The sequence below is a fragment of the Ambystoma mexicanum genome, chromosome 10, assembly GCF_040938575.1.
Source record: "Ambystoma mexicanum isolate Mex_15411 chromosome 10, UKY_AmexF1_1, whole genome shotgun sequence".
NCBI lineage: Eukaryota > Metazoa > Chordata > Amphibia > Caudata > Ambystomatidae > Ambystoma > Ambystoma mexicanum.
In genome coordinates this window covers 197,635,488-197,656,163 of record NC_090932.1, presented here as the reverse complement: position 1 = coordinate 197,656,163, position 20,676 = coordinate 197,635,488, and the positions used below count along the sequence as shown (strand labels likewise).

General features: G+C 46.8%; 1 protein-coding gene across 3 annotated transcripts in view; it reads left to right on the top strand.

Annotated features, from left to right (window-relative positions):
* Window positions 1-20,676, top strand: part of LZTS1 (leucine zipper tumor suppressor 1) — a 277,681-nt gene that overhangs the window by 233,772 nt on the left and 23,233 nt on the right. For all 3 annotated transcript variants that reach the window (XM_069617716.1, XM_069617717.1, XM_069617718.1), the window contains exon 2: window positions 5,821-6,305. In XM_069617716.1, the coding sequence (XP_069473817.1) occupies window positions 5,955-6,305 (351 nt within the window). In that variant the 5' untranslated portion in view covers window positions 5,821-5,954. The remainder of the gene's footprint in view (window positions 1-5,820; window positions 6,306-20,676) is intronic.

Below are 20,676 nucleotides of genomic sequence, written 5' to 3'. Positions count from 1 at the left end.
GTCTGTGTATACTCGTCAGTCACAGCATTTACATCGATCATTATCTTCATCCCAATAGCTTTCTTTGCTATCTTCTTGCATTGTCCTATGATTATTCTTATAAGACAGAGGGCCTCATTACACGGATGGCTATTAGCGCCATGGTTCATGCCGGTAAAATACCGGCACCGCCTTGGCGGAAAGGGGAATTACCGCCCCATTCCAAGGTTGGCGAGGCGGTAATTCCCCCTTCCACCATTGCCCTTCCCCATTCCCATTTTTGCCCCATAGGGCATAATGGGAATGGGGAAGGCGCTAATTACGTTACCGCAAATTGCGGTACCGTAATTAGCTCCCTGGGTCCCTTTGCGGGTTGGTTTTTAACGCCTGCCAAAAGCAGGCTTTAAATTCCCCAACCCGCAAAGGGACCTCGTAGTAAGGCGGTAAGGATTTACCGGTACCGGTATTTTACCGGTACCGGTAAATCCTTACCGCCATCCGTGTAATGAGGCCCAGAGTCACAGCAACACTAACACTAGTATTGCCCCTAACATTTTGAAGGCATTTGCCATCCAGGTTGGAACCCATGAGAATAGAAATGAAAACCAATCATCATCTTCGGTCTCATATACTTCTTCCACCATTTTCGTATGCAGAGTTGACAACAGAGATATTGCTTCCGTCAGCGTTCCATTTTCTCCATCATGGGCAGGTGTGTATGTACAGCAAGAAGGTCTGACCTTGGCACAGAAGCCTCCTTCCATTCCTGTAATTAAGTCCATGACATACCTGTTCTGCAGGGGCATATGTCTGATGGCCCTCAATTCTTCTTCAATGCATTAAATCTTTGTATCTTTGTGTTAATTGTTTGTAACAACTCCCATCTGGTGATTTGCAACCAATTGATGTTCACTGCAGTTTGAATTACTGGCATAAATATAGCTGTAAATATCACTGCAACCTTACTGAACAATTTGTGCTCATCTGGTATATTGTGATAAGCTTCTATTGATTTTGCCGTAAAATAGTTCTCTCTCTTCTCTCGGGTGAGGTTGAGCAACCTCTTCTTCCTTTTGTGTGCATCCATTTTTCGGAAAAGTCAGAGATGTGTGGAGATCACTTTGCGGGTTCACAAACGCAGGAACATGTATTATCACTATGAAATATATTCTCCCCAATTCCAAGGTAGCTTCATATAAGATTTGGATCCACAGGCCCAATAGGGTTCCATTAGCACAGCTGTTACTCCATTCATTCCTGGTACATCGATTATTTGCTTGCATCCTTTATTTTCTCCAACTTTGGTCAAACCACTGTTTCTGAAACACAGTGTTGCATTCTTCATCGGCAGTATGGATACAGGTCCTACTTCATTTTCAACCCATGTTGATAATTTCGAATACGGACCTGTTCCTTAAGGCATTCATCATTCACTATTTGCACTATCTGCACTGGTGCTGTCATCAATAAGTGTGAACTGCATCCCTTAATTCTTTCTTACCATTCTGTACTGATGGCTACTTGTCCATATACCAATAGCTGAGGTCTCTGCCAGTATCCGGGCAATCCTGGTGTTTCCCTTGTGTCTGCACAATCCAGTCTCTTTTGTTCAACAATCCTCAACTGTCCTTCGGTCAGATCACTGAATAAGTACAGGGGCATTCTGCTTTTCCAACCTGGGTCTTTTATCATATTCTGTGTTTTTATGTAAGCACCTTCAAATTGCAATGTTCTCTTTGACATCAATTGTAGGGTTGCCCATTTTCCTTCACATTGTCCTCTTGTCATGCATGCTGCTAGATGGCTGAGACACTTCACATCATGTGTAGGTATTTCTCTTGCTATAAATGTTCTGGCTGTACTCATGGCATAAGGGATGAGAGAACATACAACTCTCATCTGACATTCTTCTCCCTACCTCACTCATGTGCTGATACCACATGTTATTTTTTAAATGGGATGAGGTATCAAGTATGTATGTATATCCTCATAATCTTCTCCAGAATCCCTCTTAAGTCGGATAATTTGCTTGGAAATATCAGGGAAAATGTCAATCATGCTTTTGTTAGGGATAGAAATAGGTGTCTCATTGTTGGACATTTCATCTATATTGTAAAACATTACTTGACGAAATGCTATAATAATAAGGAAGAAAAGACAACACATTGTACAAAACGTAGTTACAAGAAATATTACAAACAAATTCATCGATCTTCTTGCTGGCAATGTGTTTTTTTATAAACTGGAAAATTCCCATTCTCTTTTATGAATGTTTAGTTCTTGTTATTCTTTATAACAGCCATACATTATTATAACAGAAATTGTAATATTATTGAAATGATGATCCTGTAAATAATTGTGCTGTCTCAGGATTTCCAGAAAAGGTGGCAATATCAACGTTTTGTCTCACTAAAGCTGAAGAGGATCAAAGTATATAAGTGACAAGAGCATACAGAAATGTGTGCAACGTTATAGGCAGCATAAAGTGTCATTTGCTATTCTTCTTTTTCTGTTTCCAAAACTTTGGCCCTCATTACAAGTATGGTGGTCTGGAAATAAGGGTGCTGGTAGCAACGTACTGGCACCCTTTCAGGACTGCCATTCTACAACGATGCTGGCAGGGTCAGATTGGCCCTTCGGCCTCTGGGCCCGTGACAGGGCCGAAATCGTCCCTGGGAGTGGGGGCCGGTTTCTGCCCACTCCTGGGCCAGTTTGAAAAACACAATGTGAAAAAAAAAATTACAAAAAAAATAGAACACCTGCAACAGCATAATTCAACAAAGCAAGGTAACTCATGTTACCTTGCTTTTACGATTGATTTGCATGCATGATGTGTGCATCACATCATTCCCATGCTGATGCAGCATGCAAAGTTGAGGGACCAGGGCCACCGCTGGGCCGGAGGCGGTCACTGTGCCGCCTCTCCAGGGGGCACAGTGCCCCCTGGAGTGGCTGTGCTGTTTTATTAGTGATACATATGTATTAGTGATATTAGTGATGAACTATCAATTTTAGAGTAGAATAAGCATCCATTTTGGACTATGTATTTTGCCTTTCTCAAGTTGCAGTAATAGCATGTTTCTTTTCTGCCGTTGTCTCTGTTATGATCATCACAAGACATTCCATCTCGGTGTCCTCGGTCACTTGGCAAAATCCTTGTGCCTAAAACCATCTGTACAGTGTAGAAATATTTGATCATAGCACATCAAGTGGCCATTGACTTAATTGTGCCACAATTAATGCTTTGTTGTAACGTGTCTATCTTTCCCATCTCCCTGGCATGCTGTTCAGGATGTTTGTTTGCATGTATGAGGTAACGAGAGCTCAGAGTATGGGATTTCCTGTGAGTGCGCTGCTTTCCCTATTTTGCCAGCCTCTGAAGCCTGAAAGTTGATGCATGCAGGCTTGACATACAGCCAACTTTGCACCAGACCTGCAGATGAACTTAATTGGTCTGCTGTTAAATCTCAGTTAACAGTTTAATGGTATCCACTACAGAATAATTGCTCATTTTACTATAGCTGATATGATAGCTCAGTGGCTTGAGCACTCGCTGCTGCAATGTGTATGTGATCTGCATGTTTGAATCACAGCAAGGCCATCTCAACCTTTCATCCTTCATAAATGAGTACCAAAACAGGTTGGGTGATATTGCATGCGTATTTGTTCTATAAAAAAGAGCTTAAGCGTAAGTGCTACACAATAAGATATTATCATTTGGCCTTGGACGTCTGCTTGCATTCACAGTAATTTGACAATATGGATCTATACACACAGATATTAATGATACATATGGTGATCCATTCTTGTATGAAATGTATATCAAATTAGTGAAATCATAACCATATTTTTCATAGTGTACTTAGGAACAATGCTATGTGATGCCACATCCTGTTTTGTCAAGGGGTGAAAGGTCTTGTTTCATTGCTTCCCGGGATGTCACTTTGGGGTGGGGTCAAATGAAATCACTTCCGGTGATGTCATCAGAGGTCAGGGGTCATGAGGTAAGGGGTGTGGCACTTTTTTGAGGCAAGGGTGGGCCACTTTCTTTTGGGTATCCGGACCTATTTCTTGTCCCAGTCCGACCCTGGATGCTGTTAGGGGCCACGGATCCCCCGGCAGGCCTGACCTGACGGGAATTTAGGCTCCTACTGGCATGGCTGTTACAGAAGCACCGGCACCGTTAGAAACGGTGCTGGGTCTTCCCTGTCCCCATTTCCATTGACTCCTATGGGACTCCATGTAAATGGGGAGTAACTGTTACAGCTGCCACTTGTAATATCCTGGTGACACCAGGTTATCAGGCAGCGGTAACAGTGTTATGGGGTTGGCAGCAACCCACCGGTAGCAGCGGCGGGTTACTGCTAACATCGTAATGAGGCCCATTGTCTCTTTAACCTAACAGGAATAGTTCAGTGAACATTGCAAAGTTTGTTTCCGTTTAAACTTGGGAATAATCGAAAGTTCGACACCTGACAGGCTAGGTCCAGCAGCAATTGACTCTGATTTGAGCCTGTGGTCTGATCCATGAGCATGTAAATTGTGTTTAAGCAGAAGGATATCTGTGGTGCTGGACTTGAGCCTGTAAAATCTAGTTCCTCCAAGGGCTAGTCTGTTGTCTGACCCTCTAGCCTGTAATTTCTGTTCAACCCAAGAAATAGCCCTGCTGTCAGAAACCTTCGCCTGTAACAGCCATGTAACCTTTAAATCAGTGGCAGCCAACCTGTCACTTTCCAGATCCTATTAAACTAACCTTTTTTTACGTGACCACCACAATCCCAAAACATTTCTTGCTGTTACCACTTTGTTCTACTACCTTTGTAGACCTCAGAAAAGGACAATATTGATTGGGATAATGGCCTCCACCCAACTTATGGCGTGGGTGAAACGCCAGCTCCCTCTGCCTATAATGCCGAAATATCATTTAAAATGTCTTCCAGATGGGTCATAATACACGTGCATACATATTCAGAGTTAATGTCACATTAGTATGTTTTTATGGAATCAGATGTCCAGGGGAGTCCACTGTTGATGTCAAGGTAACCAGGCTCTTCTAGGCTACAAGCAGGAACTAAAAGGCCTCCAGCTCCCACCAATGTTTATCTCTGTGTAACCGTTAAAATGTGCCCTGCAGGGGGCTGGGTACAGCCATAGTAATTTAACACCACAACAGGGCAGACCTCAGAAGAGCACTGACACTGTGTCACTGCACACAGGAGGAACTGGGGCACACTTGCTCAGGGAGGCAAGCCTGTGCTGAGGACAAAGGGAGGCGCACTCAAGCACATAAAAGCTAGAGGGCAGCAGAGAGCGGCTGGACTGCTTACAGCAATCAATATATGTCACACCCAGCCTCCCGCTGCCCTCCTATTATCCTAAGAATGAGCTTCGTGTGGTTCTGAAATAGTCTTCTAACCATCTTGCATTTAGGAAACTATTGCAAACCTACTTATTTCAGTGAATTCTGCCACTGTTCTCCCTTCCTCTCTCTCTCTTTTCTAGCACCATGATATCTTGGGGACTGTGCGCTCAATAAATTCCATTACATAACATAACATCTGCCCCCGGCCACCAAAAGCTGCCTCTGCTACTGTGTGTGATATAGAAGGGAAGGGTGGCATTGAGGAGCAAGAGGTGGAGAACGACTACTGTGTGTTGACTACTGCAGAGACGAGGTGGTGGCCAATGCACCTCGCTCATTCGGAGTCTGAATTATTATGGCCCTATTCCCATCTGCTATGTATTCCATGCTGCTTCCCTCTTCCTGCTGTACCTGTACATTCTTTACTGCTCCTGGAAGCTTTTTCTCATGTGAGTTTGCTTGTGTGTGTTTTCCTGCAGGCTTTCATCTCATGAAGACCGGTGGGCATCTGCTATGAGTACATTGAAAGTTGGTACAGGCCTCCCCATTGCACCCGTGACAGACAAAGCCCATCTTACCCCTGCTACCTACATGCAAGCGGTACCACAAAGACATGGGGAGTGTCAGTAGCCTCATCTCCAGCCACAACTTTAACAGCCGCAATTGCCGGGGCTCCCAATACAAGCTGAGGAAGTCCTCACACCTCAAGAAACTCAACCGCTACTCTGATGGACTTCTGCGCTTCGGCTTCTCCCAGGAGTCCAGCCACGGCAAGACCAGCTCCAAGATAGGCAAGAGTGAGGACTTCTTCTACATCAAGGTCAGCCAGAAGTCCAGCAGCCCTCAGAGGGCGGAGTATGCCTCGCTTTCGGGCACTGAGCGTGAGCTGGGCAGCCAAAGTGCAATCAACAACGAGTATGCCAACCCAAGCAAGGTCAAGCAGTTCTCCAACCACCTGGAATTGGTAAGTAGAGGCTTCAGCTGAGACAATACTAGAACGAGAGAGGAAGCTTCGATTGGGACTCTTGTGTGGCAACAATATCAGTGGTAGGACATCAAATGCAAGGTTATGGATACAGTATAATAAGAATAATATTGGGAAGATAGTTGGGCGTAAAGGATGCTAAGAGCATTTTGAGGAGGATACACAAGGCCTCCTGGCGAGCCTGGCTGTGATTCCACAGAAATAACAGCCAAACTTCTTTGCCGTTCCCGCCACTCGGTCTCGCATATTTACAGTGGGATTAAGAGTGGGGAAATGGCAGTGTTAATAAAATGTATTTGGTCTATAGTGCTCCTTGGGGACTTGGTGGAATTTACCACGAATGGTAATTTTGCTGCAGTAAGTGGGGTGATGTTTGGTGGAAAAGTGCAGGACACGCCTCCAGCTTTTTGCAAGAAGTAAACCCTCCACTTCGCTTCCAAACACGTAGGTCAGCGGCACGGTACTTTGGCCTTAAAGTGATGGTAGTGGAATTATTGCAGTTTTACTGCCACCTTCATCCACAGTCTGAAACTAGTTCTGCAGTGTTGCCAAGAATGCTTGAATGTGTGCGTATAGAAATACTAGGTCGATAATACATGTAAGGCTAGGACGACAATGCATCAATAATAATTGGCTAAAAACTGTAAAGCTAGGAGTATAGCATGAGAACAGCTTCACTAGGAGATTACTACATCTACTGTTAGGCTGCTCTATCGTAAGCTCTAGAGTAGAGCGAGAGCTCAGTATATCCAGAATGATACTATAATAGTTAAAAGACACCACCTCCTCCTTGACATGCACTGTAGCATGCCCAGATAAAGCTAACGATCCTAGCAAAACTTTAAACATTGTGCCTAATTTACACCAGGAAAGCAATACCCTAAGACCAGGAGTAGGGTTTGCTATGAGTAACAATGCAAGACAAAACGGCCGCAGGGATTAGCGTGGCCATGGGTAGTCAACGGCTGGGCAAATAACCAAACAATGCCTACAAGCTTTGTGTCCCTCCTCATATGCCATTTCTCCCTATCTGCACTCTAATGCAATAGTTTTGGTTTATAGGTGGCGCTAAAGCAGAACCTAAACAGCCCAAACTAAAATGACTAACTTGGCAGAGGTTATTACTGCGCTGCAGCAATCAAACTTAAATTGGGCTTCATTACGGGTCTGGCAGTAACCGTGCTGGTGCTACCGGCGGGTTGCCGCCGGACCTGTAATTATTTACCGGCGCCCGACTTCCTGGTGTCACCGGGAGATTACAACCCCGGCAGCCAAGAAAGTAAGGCACCAATAAATTGTAAGTGCCGAGTCCCATGGAATGGGGACACGAAAGCACCGGCACCGTTGTTAACGGTGCCAGTGCTTCTATGACCGGTCTGTCTACCATGGCTGCTGTGTCTGGCAGTGTCAGACCTGGCGGGCACGGCGGCTCCGGCAGGCAGACCTGTAATATGCCGGTATGGAAACAACAAACAGTAATCTTACCGGCACCCTTGTTTCCGGAACAGCAGGGTCATCATGAGGGCCATTATCTGGAAGAATCTATAGTTCTAGGGTGGTGACGGATGCGTTTCACGAGAGGTCTCCTGCTGATTCTAGATTACTCCCCACCCACACACTATCTGCACCTCTCCATCCACGCCACATTGCCCGCTCTCCCCACACCACATACATGTGCTGTTTTAAGTATAGCCTAGTTTTATAATACCACATACTTGGGAAATAGAATTTGTACTGCATGGTGTGCATAAAAAGTGCTGCATGGGTTGAATGCGTGTATTTCTTAAAATGTGCATGCATGGTTTTGCCAGTTAGGTGGTAGAGTTCAAACAGTGCAGTGTCCATGAGATTACTGCATGCAGTAATGTTTATTAATGCATGCAGAATGCACCCAAAGATCATAAGAATGATAGTGAGTCCTTTACTGCCCTTGCGCTACTCTTGGCATGCTGGCATCGGAGGTTTAGACTTGGCATCCTTGTATTTCTGGTGCCATACTATCGCCCTACATATAGACCTGATTCATTAAGGGTATGGCGATAATGATAAAACGTGATATTTTAGATACCGCATGTTTTTACGAATACCACCTAATTATGTGTTAAAATCAAATGGAGTATTTACTGCACGGCTTATACAGAAATTGCTGCATGGAGTAAACATGGCGTATTTACCCCACGCAGTACTTTCTATGTACTCCATGGGGTAAATATCCATGTGATCCTAACTCGCAATTAGGGAGCGCTGTAAAATGAGTTGGTATTTAAAGGGCCACCTGCTTTGACTGTACCACCATATCCATAATGCAGCTGTGCAAGGCATCTGCATGGCGCCGTGGCTTGACTCCTCGCTCAGAGCTGACAGCAGGTGTTGTTCCCAGCGCTTTGCCCCTTCTTGCATTGACCTTGGGAGGCTTAGAGGAGCAGCCAGTAGTCATACCTGTGGCCCTCAGGTTGCACACATCTCCACAATGAATGCATTAGTCCAATACCACATGTTATGATCCCCTACATCTTCCAAGGGTAGTGATTCCATTCCACATGTTATGATCCCCTACGTCTTCTCAGGGTAGTGATTCCACATGTTATGATCCCCTACGTCTTCTCAGGGTAGTGATTCCAGATGTCTTCTCAGGGTAGTGATTCTGCATGCCATGATCCCCTACATCTTCTAAGGGTAGTGATTCCACATGCTATGGTCTCCTATGTCTTCTCAGGGTAGTGATTCCAGATGTCTTCTCAGGGTAGTGATTCTGCATGCCATGATCCCCTACATCTTCTAAGGGTAGTGATTCCACATGCTATGGTCTCCTATGTCTTCTCAGGGTAGTGATTCCAGATGTCTTCTCAGGGTAGTGATTCTGCATGCCATGATCCCCTACATCTTCTAAGGGTAGTGATTCCACATGCTATGGTCTCCTATGTCTTCTCAGGGTAGTGATTCCAGATGTCTTCTCAGGGTAGTGATTCTGCATGCCATGATCCCCTACATCTTCTAAGGGTAGTGATTCCACGTGTTATGGTCTCCTACGTCTTCTCAGGGTAGTGATTCCAGATGTCTTCTCAGGGTAGTGATTCTGCATGCTATGATCCCCTACATCTTCTAAGGGTAGTGATTCCACGTGTTATGGTCTCCTACGTCTTCTCAGGGTAGTGATTCCAGATGTCTTCTCAGGGTAGTGATTCTGCATGCTATGATCCCCTACATCTTCTAAGGGTAGTGATTCCACGTGTTATGGTCTCCTACGTCTTCTCAGGGTAGTGATTCCAGATGTCTTCTCAGGGTAGTGATTCTGCATGCTATGATCCCCTACATCTTCTAAGGGTAGTGATTCCACGTGTTATGGTCTCCTACGTCTTCTCAGGGTAGTGATTCCAGATGTCTTCTCAGGGTAGTGATTCTGCATGCTATGATCCCCTTCATCTTCTCAGGGTAGTGATTTCACATGTTATGATCCCCTACGTCTTCTAGGGATAGGGATTAAGGACTCTTCATCCCCAGTATAGAGAGGTACACATTACCATGGCTTGGCAGCCTGCTCGCAGTTATTTCTGCCATTGCCAAGACCTCCATATTGAGGTCCAATAAGTCTAAAGTGCTATCATTAAGTCTGGCTAACTTCTTAAGCCTAGCACTAGATATGCTAGGAATGATACTAGGAAGATGTCAAGTGTGCTGCTTCCTTCCCCCCACCCTTCCATCATCCTCATTATCTGCTCTCTTTGCCCCTTCCCCTTTACTTCTCCCTGTGAATTGGAGCCCATGCATAGGGCTACCATCCTCCCTGCATCCCTCGTGGCCCATTGGCCCCACAGAGAGTTGAGGATGTTGCACCTGTTTCCTACTCCTATCGCTCTGCCCTTTCCTCCCTTTCACTCTCTCTTGTGCAGGCTTCCCAGCCTACTTCAAGAAACCAACTGTCCTACCAATCTTAAAGAACTCCTAGGCTGACCCTTACATTGCTCCCAAATATTGTTGTGTTTCTCTCATTTCCCACTATTCTAACATTCTTGAACACAGGATCCCCTTATACCTGGATTCCAAAGACCATTGTGATCGTTTCCAATCTGGATTTCGCAGCCATCACTCAAATCTGCTCTTATTTACCTCTGAAATGTCTTGGCCTCTGCCTACCTTCGCATACCTTTGCAACTTTATTCGAATGCTACTTGACCTCTCGGGTGCCTTCAATGTGTTGGACCGCACTTCTTTTCCTGACCCTTGTTCACCTGGGTCTTCAAAGCTAAGCTCTTGCATGGGTCGCCTCGTACCTCTCCGAGCTGTCATTCTCCAATTCTGGAAAAACCATTGCCTCGGATCAAAGCCTTCTTCCTGTTGGCAAACCCAAAGCTGTGTACTTGGCCCACTACTATTCACCCATTGCACCTCCTCCATTGGTCAACGGATCTCCTCCTTTGGGTTCTACTGTAACCTCTTTGCTGAGGGCCCCCACATCTTCTTCTGCTTCCCTTTTTTCACTCCCGACCTTTCTGCCTGCGGATCGGTTTGTCTCTTTAGTATTCAGTACTGGATGGTTTTCTAACACTCATCTCCTCCAGCACTCAAGTTCTCCACCTTCCTACCCTTACTGGTCCCTCTCTTTCCTTCGCCCATCTCTTTCCCATGTGATCTACTCTCCCGTGTCCCAAGGCACGCAATCGTGTGGTCTTTTTGCCAGCGGCCTGGACATTCACCACTTCATTACCACGACCTCCACTCTGGCTAGTATTGATCTGCTTAATATCAGGGAAATTCAAGCACTCACATTTAACTCCACGGAAATCTTCACACAGGGCCTCATCAGAAGTTTGGCGGTATCCCATCGGTAAATCCACTGGGATACCGCCAATGCAAATACCGTTACCGCATCTCGGTCCAGCGCTATTGGCAGCAGATCCCGAGTTGTGGTAAGGCTGCTACTCCCAATTTTGTTAAGAGCCCATAGGACCCAATGGGGCAGTATCCGCGATATTACCGCCGGCGCAAATAGTGTCACGGTAATAGCACCGTAAATAGGTGGAAAGTGGCAAGATTTACCTCCAGCTCCATGCCGGAGGTAAATCTGCTACTTTCCTCCCAAACTCAGGATTGGGTGGAGCAGTAATGTGGCGGTAATAGTGTTACCACTGCATTTTACTGCTCTGCCCAGCCCCTGAGGCCCAGGGTCATTAATACTCGCCCACGTTAATTACTGTGGCAACCTCATCCTTGGCCTCTCCTTCTGTCCTTCTCCCAATTTGACAAAGCACTCAACTTCACCCTTTACAATCTTCTCTACTCTTCTCCGACCTCCAGACCCTGCTTTCCTGCTACTTGTTCACAAATCCCTGCATGATTTTGCACCCTCCCTACCTAGCTAACACTATCTCCCACTAACCCTCCTTTCTAGCCCACTCCCCAACATCTCTATAAACCGAGCACCCTGCGCCCCCTCTGGACTCTGTTCTTTCTACCCTCTAGCCCCACTTCACTCGAACTCCCTACTGTCCTGGAAGAAAGCGCCCGCACTATTCACTCCTTCAGATCTGCACTAAAGCTCCACTTCCTCAACCAGGAAGAAGCACCTTTGAGCTGCTCCCACATTACTTCCCCCTCTAACCTACCTGAACCTAACATCATGGTGCAGCATGACCTGTTCCTAGCGAGGCCTCCTAGACTACTTCCTGTAGTGGTGTTGTGTTCCTGGTATGTTCTCCCCATCACCCACTGGTCTTTTGCTCACTAACCCACTACTAAGGTTGGGTAACTAATCCAGGATGGCCATGCTGGCAGTGTATTTCTTTGCAAGTGTTTCGGGGCGAGACACCTATTACCCTCAATAAATACATTCAAGTAACCTGCTGTGATAAGAACTATACAAGGAGTAGACTAAGCGCTTCGTCATGAGTTTGGAGGTATTAGCAGTGCTGATTCATCCAGATAGAATTACAGTTACTTCCACAAAGTCCACCTGATTGTGAGTGGTGGGTAGACCCCATTCTAAAGTCCCATAGGGCTGTATTAGGAATGGAGGAATTACCTCTGGGGGTAATTCCACTGGAGGTAACATTTTTGGGCGGTAATAACTCCATGCCTATGCCGGAGATATAACGTCCTGCTTGGTTTGCAACTCATAATCAGGAGGACTGAAAAAACGAGACGTAATTCCATTACCTCCAGATATTAGTTTTGGCTGATATGTGGTGCCTCAGAGTCACCGAGGAACTACACCATTTAACACAGGAAAACAGAAAGGGGGAGGTGTGAGGAGGGACGCACAGCATGTTGGTATTCCTTAGGTTTTTACCCACCCGTTGAATGACCATCCCTATGAACATTCTTAACCACTAATCACCCCTCCCGCCCAAAACACACCCTCCTAACATCTCTTTTAGCAACTTCCATCACTCAGTGACTTCAGACAATGGGCCTCTTTATGACTTTGTTGAAATGGGGAAAATGGTGTTTAAGTGGCAGTCACGACATTTCTACACCATACTGCCGCTTTCCCGCCAAGCTGAATTCAGAGATTGCAGGTGAAGTGGAGGAAGTTCTTCCAGCATACAACAGGAAGTAAATCCTACACTTGCCCTCGAAAAATCATTGAAATGAATGCTCACTGTGCATCCTACGATTTCCCCATTGAGTTTAATGATCTCCAAAAATGGGGAATTACACCACATTTCCCCACATGTAATCGCACTGTAAATTCACTGGACCTAGCGGCATTAACTATGAATGTATTTATTGGGGATACCATCAGAATTACCGCCAAACTGTGATGTGGCACTATGTGCTTCTACAGTGCTACCATTTTCATTTCTCAGCAATCGTCTGAAAGGTAACGGCTTAATTTCAGCAGTCAGATTCGATTCCAGTGTAATAAAAATGACTTAACTAAGTCAGCACTTTTGGCTCCTACACAGGCACTTGCATCATATGCCCAGGTGTGCACACCTTTTCCCAGCTATTTCCATGTTGTGGTCAGGTAGTACCATTATGTTAGTGTCTGGCATATGTCTATCCCAAGCCTGCACAAAAGACAAAACAGTTGGCTTTGCCAATGCTTGTTTCAGTTGCCTCCAAACTCTCAATGAGGCCATAAGTCTACAAATGACTCTAAAGGATACTATCAGCTATACTAGGATTGTGCACATAAAACTAAGGGCCTCATTACACGGATGGCGGTAAGGATTTACCGGTACCGGTAAAATACCGGTACCAGTAAATTCTTACCGCCTTACTACGAGGTCCCTTTGCGGGTTGGGGGATTTAACGCCTGCTTTTTGCAGGCGTTAAAAACCAACCCGCAAAGGGACCCAGGGAGCTAATTACGGTACCGCAATTTGTGGTACCGTAATTAGCGCCTTCCCCATTCCCATTGAGCCCTATGGGGCAAAAATGGGAATGGGGAAGGGCAATGGTGGAAGGGGGAATTACCGCCCCGCCAACCTTGGAATGGGGCGGTAATTCCCCTTTCCGCCAAGGCGGTGCCGGTATTTTACCGGCATGAACCATGGCGCTAATAGCGCCATGGTTCTCCGCCATCCGTGTAATGAGGCCCTAAGAGTTACAGAGCCTCCGGACTCATTACGAGGTTGGAGGTAGCCATGGAGCTATTAGCTCCATGGCTGCCTCCAAAACCCTTCCGACTCCGCCCTGGTGAATGGAGCAATTACCGGTCCAATTCGAGTTTGGAGGGACCGGTAATTCCCCATTCACCAGTGCCATTCCCCATTCCTATTGGAGCCCCAATAGGGCTCAATGGGAATGGGGAAGGCGCTAATAACGGTACCGCAAATTGCGGTACCGTTATTAGCTCTAGAGTCCCTTTGCGGGTCCCGTCCTTAACGCCTGCAAAAACCAGGCGTTAAGGAAGGACCCACAAAGGGAACTCGTAGTAGGGAGGTAAGGGATTACCGGCACCGGTGCCCTTACCGGTGCCGGTAATCCCTTACCTCCCACCTCGTAATGAGGCCTATGCGTCGGATGTGAAAGAAAAGAATTGAAAATGAGATTCTGTGCGATTCACCACATTCAACCCATAATGATGGAATCCCTGCATAGTGTGAAAACATTGCATGGAAACTATAGTTCCCGCATCTTACGGGAATCCTGAAGCTGTTCCTGGAGATTCATTTTCTGATCCTTGCGGAGAGGCTTGGTTTCCATAGGCTATACCCACTTTGCTTGTGCCAGAACAAAGGAAGCGTAGTCCACAAAAGTGTATGATACAATGGGCCTCATTACAGGTTTCTCAGAATCCCGCTGGTAATTCCAGTGGGATACTGGCAAACCGCCCTTAGCGTCCCCGCCACCCGATATCCTGGTATTGCCGGGATATTACGGGCAGCGGAGAGCCGCTAAATTCCCTTTCCCATGCATTCGTACAGGATTCCTTGGGATGGGATTGCCTGAATCCCCAGCACCGTTATTATCGGCACAGTATTACCAGTGCTTCAGGCAGTTCTTGGCCGGTAGGTGCCAGATCTACTGGCATGTCAGACCTACCGGGAGATCCGTGGCCCCCACTGCCAAACTTGAAGTGTGTCTGTCTGGAAAATATTCCAGAACCGGAATTACCAGCATTTTATCTGGACTGGCACACTTGTAATGAGGCCCAATGCCTGTCACCATGTTAGTGATGGTGCGGCATTGCAGATCTTCACCAATTCACCAATGCAGTGTTAAAAGGCACCAGAACCACTCAGGTACCCATGCCTTCCACGGCGTCATTCGATGCACCACGTAACTCTGGGTGCAAGAACACGACCCGACAGATGTGCTCGTGGTCGGGCTCCTAATTCTGGAGTATCTTGACTCAGGAGAATAAGCGCCTGATAGATGGAAGATGCTCACATCCTCAACCTAATGGGGTGGAAACAGCAGAAATACACATGAATGGGCATTCCATGCCTTTGCCCGCGTCAGCTCCATTATCATGGATTCCTGGCACGGCGCAGGGCACCCTCTATAGAACCCTTCATCAAATCGTCCTGCACCTTGTGGGGAATCCTGAAGCCGATCCACTGGGATCAGTGTTCCTGCAGAGCAGCTTGGTTTCTCCTGAACAACTAGGTCCACACACCCTCCACTCGCCACCCTACCTGGATCTGGTTGATCCGACCCACACTGTTTCCTCCCCTGCTTGCTTCTAGATCCCTTGCTGACAAATTGCCCACCCTCCCCTTCTGCTAGCTCATCACTCCCTTGTTTCTCTGCTCCCTTCTCCATGTTCTTCCCCCTATGATTGTAAAGCGCTCCGCTGCTTCCTAAAGCTAGGTCAGCCCTCAATAAATACCCTGATAATAATAATAATAATGATAATAATACAGGATAAAGCAGGTGCAGCTCCCAGATATCTAAACCACAACTACGGCAGACAGACATGTTTTTCTCGGTTGCAGTTCTGCACAATGCACATATGTGCACTGCGGAAATGACTCAGTGTTCACTGTACGCAGAGGAGAAAAGCACTGAAAGCCGGGATCACCTCGCGATTGCATGGCTTTCACCACGAAAGGGGACCACTCCGGTGGTGATAGTGTGCGGTACAAATATCCTTTAACATTAACATTAACTTCAATTAGTGAAATATGCGAGTCAGTATTAAAGTTCCCGACCACCTGGGGGCAGTACCTGTTGGGATTTTCCACCCAGATTCCTGGTCTCACGAGAAGGAGCCTGGAGGTGTCAGACTGAAAATATCCAAGAAAACATCTAGTTTAGTATTTTTCTAAAAAAAATAGAAGTAAAAAACAAAGCCTTTGAATGGGACTACTGATTCCAAGAGTCATATAAGGACAATGCTAAGTACATAACTAAAATTACGGTATTTGTAAAAGTACGGTACAAGAAGAGGACAACAGGGATAATAGGACTCTGAAATTCCAAGAATAGCCGACCAGTGAGCACAGCGAGGTAAGTGTTCACGCCTGATCTCTGTTCGCAGCCTGGTGTCGTAGGTTTGAATCCAGGCAGTGGCAACTCAGTCTTTCATCCTTCAGAGGTCAATAAATTGAGTACCCCTCTGTGGGATGATAATGTCTTCTGTTATTTCAGCGCTCTGAGACCTATGGGTGTATAGTGCTATATACGAAATAAATTATTATTATAATATTGAAAAACACTAAAACACGACTATGGTAATACTAAACAGGCACCATGAGCAATACTACATGAGCAATACTAGAGTAATACAAAATCAATACCAAGTCTATGGGCCTCGTTACAAGTCTGCCGGTCTGAAATTAATGGTGCCGTTAGCAACGTACTGGCCCCCATTCCGAACCGGCAGATTCCAACTGTGCCTGCCGGGGCCTCTGCGGACAAAGCGCCCATGGTAGGGACAGTTTTCACAGAAGCATCGGCACCGTTATCAACGGTGCTGTTGCGTCTGTCTCCCCACTCCCATAGAGTCCTTTTGGACTCTTTGCGAATGGGGACTTACGATTTTCCGCCTCCAGAGATCCTCGGCCACCGGCACTTCCCAGAGGCACCAGTATCTCAGGCGGCGGAAATGGTGTTACAGGATAAGGACGACAACCCTCGGGTGGCACCGGCGGGTTACCGCCAACCTCTTAATGAGGCCCTAAAACTCAGACTACAGTATGCCAAGAGTAATAATATCGAAACTCCAGGGCTATATCTAAGAGGTATGCTAGGAGTAGTAATCAGAAGATCCTAATTCTGAGGCTATCACTTCAGTATCCTATAAGTACAACTGTGAATATGATAAGCCTAATGGCCTCATTCTGAGGTTGTCGATCCAGGGAGCGTGTGGTCTAGTCCCCACTTCCTTGATGCTCAGTCCTCCCTCATTCCCCCAACCTCATTACACCTCCTTAACTGCGCCCCTTCATTTCCCTGACCTCTAGTCTAGGCTCATCTCGCTTCCTGTGTTCTCACTCCACCCCATCTTGCCGCCTCTCGTTTTCCCAGGAAAAGGGGCTAGTGGTGGCAGACCACCGGGTGTCCGCTGCTTAGCATTTACTCTGGAATGGTGTTCTTCTTTGAACTTTTTCCCTCCCTGACAGACCTGCTAGTAGCCCTAAGCCCGCGGCCGGGTGCTAAACTGCATTAGTGCCCGCTTCGCTCGGACACATAAGATTGGCTGGTGGGCACATAAATGGCCATATTGCCCACTGGTGCGGGCAATAACACATAATTAGGGGCAGCGGCCACATGTCATATTGACTGCATGCAGAATTTGTATAGAATATTGCCCAGAGTAATTTCTGTATAATAACTCTCAGTAATGCCCCATAATTTTATCACACACAAAAGGTGGGAGAAAATTGTATTTAGCCCCAAACCATGAGGCCACATCGTTCCCCCAAGTATGCGTATTTGTGGACTGAAAAGAAGCGTTCAATCCAGGACATGTTGATGGCTGAAGAAGTCTCAGTGCTGTGAACTTTGCAAAGCCCTGATCAATAAGTTAATACATGAAAACGGCTAGTGGTGTGGCCGAAGGCAGAAACAGTGCAAGGGGGGAGTATTATGCTCTCTAATAATACATCTCGCATCAATGTAGTATTCGCGGATAAATACAGATGTGCAATCCAGTAGTGACGGGGGTTGGGGACCATTGAGCACTCAAAGACCCCGTGTATTTATCTACTGGGAGAGAAGGACTTTTTTTAACGGGTGGGAAGTTTCAGTGATGGGGTGCCAGGTGGGTAACCGAAGGAAAGTGGGGAACAGCAAAGGGTCGATGGGGATGGTTAGGTCGATTTGAGCTTGGTAGTGTGTGAGGATCGATATCAGTATTTAGGGCCGGTCTGCCCTTTGATTGATTTCAACACAAGAGTAGGAATTTGAATGGGTACCCACCTTGCATGAAGGCTCTGTGTGGAGGTGGCCGGGGGGCGTGTGAGGTTGTGGGGGGTGCAGGTAGCAAAGTTCAGTGCATTGTTGAGAAGCTCAAAGGAGTGAGGGCACTAGAATCCTGACCCCTAGGGCACCAGAATCTTGAGTCCTGGGGCACCAGAATCTTGAACCCTGGGGCACCAGAATCTTGAGCCCTAGGGCACTAGAATAATGAGCCCTAGGGCACCAGAATCCTGAGCCCTAGGGCCCTAGGGCACCAGAATCTTGAGCCCTAGGGCACTAGAATCTTGAGCCCTAGGGCACCAGAATCTTGAGCCCTAGGGCACCAGAATCATGAACCCTGGGGCACCAGAATCTTGAGCCCTAGGGCACTAGAATAATGAGCCCTAGGGCACCAGAATCCTGAGCCCTAGGGCCCTAGGGCACCAGAATCTTGAGCCCTAGGGCACTAGAATCTTGAGCCCTAGGGCACCAGAATCTTGAGCCCTAGGGCACCAGAATCTTGAGCCCTATGGGACTAAAATCTTGAGCCCTAGGGCAGTAGAATCCTGAGCCCTAGGGCACCAGAATGGTGAGCCCTAGGGCAGTAGAATCCTGATCCCTAGGGCCCCAGAATCCTGAGCCCAAGGCCCGTAGTAGGGCACCAAAATCTTGAGCCCTAGGGCACCAGAATCTGGAGCCCTAGGGCACCCGAATGTGCGTTTCCTCGATGCTCGCATTCTAATGCCCATGTTCCACCCCTGTGTGCATTTACAGAAATGCAGGCCTGGCACGGGGATGTCCACTCATTTTAAGTGCATCCCTTACTGACAAACAGGGTGTACATTAACCATGTATTTTCCTCAGGGATGTAATTCGATTTTTTTTTAATTTTGGAAAAAACCTGGACATTGGGTAAAATAACGCACTGTAACATTTTTCCTGCATGTATTACTCTAGTTCAACCACAACATCGAAAATGTTAATGTTAATGTTAAAGGACATTTGTACCGCGCACTATCACCACCGGAGTGGTCCCCTGGCACTCTGGCGGCTCTGAAAAAGGAGGGGAGTGGGAGGAAGCTGGAAAAGTGCAAGAGTGCAAGAGAGCAGTGATGTGCTGTTGGCGGCCTCAGCCCGGTGGGTCCGTTGGCTGGGCCTGGGGTGTTTGCGGCCAGTAGTCGTCGTGTACTGTTGAGCGAGTTTATGTGTTTTTGTTTTGTTGTTGCAATGTAGTCAAGTTTGTGCGGTTTGTTGTGCTGTAGGTTTGTGGTTGTGTTTTGTTTGGAGTTTGAGAGGTGTTTGCAGAGGGGGAAATTGTTAGTGCAATTGGTTAGTTGGCATCTTTAACCTGCATTGAGGCGCTGGGCTTCTGTTGTCTCCCCAGGTGGGGTTCGGGAGCACCCTTGCGCCTCAGTCCTGATCTGGATCCATCCAGCCTTCAAGGTCCCTTTCACATCTGGCACCCTCCTCTCACATCCTCCCTTGCGGCCCTTCCTGTCTTCCCTTCCCACTCGTATGGCTAGTGTAACTGGAAATGTCCACAGCTCAGCTAGTGTGGTGGTTGCCAACATCTCAACAATTCCACAGCACTGTGGTACCTGGTGGCAACTATGGGGCGAGTGCGGATGTGGGTGGGATTAGGAGGGGGTTGTTCACTCCATCTCCATGGGTGCTGCCTATGTTCCACTCTACCCTGTGTCCCTCGTCCAGGTGCCGTGGGAGCTTCTCCACATAGGGAGTTGTTCACAGTCAGTTCTGGGAGTTGTCCGTATCCAATCCAGTTTAGTCATCCCTGTCCTTTCTGTTTCAGTTTTCAGTTTGAGTCTGTGGTGTTGAAGAGCCAGGTTTTTAGTAATTTCCCAAATTTAGGTGATTCTTGGTGTTTCTTATTCCTTTTGGGATGTTGTTCCAGGTTTTTGCGTGGTAGAAGGAGGTGCCTCCAAGTTTTTTCTTCAGGTATGGTTTTGGTTCCAGGCGGATTTCGTTGCTTGACCTGAGGAGTCTCGTTGGCTTGTAGATTGTTATTTTCTTTTGTAGGAATTCTGCTCCTTTTCCACTGATTGCCCTGTGCGTTATGCACAGGGTTTTGAAGGTGATGCAATGTTTTACCGGGAGCCAGTGTAGTGTTTTTAGGGCAGGGGTGATGTGTTCTCTTCTTGATAGTTTGAGGAATAGTCTGGCTGCTGTATTTTGGATCCGTTGTAGTTTCTTCAGGAGGTATTCTGGTATTCCGAGGTAGAGGGTGTTTGTATAGTCGATTTTTGACATGATGAGGGCGACGATAGTGAGTGTTTTGTGCGTGTAGGAGAGGAAAGGTAGAATTCTTCTTGTCGTGTGGAGGAGGAAAAAACATTTCTTGACCGTTGAATTTACTTGTGGTTCTAAGGTTATGGTTTTGTGCATCAGGACTCCCAGATTTTTTACTACCTTAGATGGCGATGGTGCGGTTCCCATTTCCGTTGGCCACGGGATGGCGGTTTCGTTCTCTTGGTCTTTGGACATGATTATGATTTCTGTCATTCCTGGGTTGATTTTCAGGTTGTTGGCAGTCATCCAG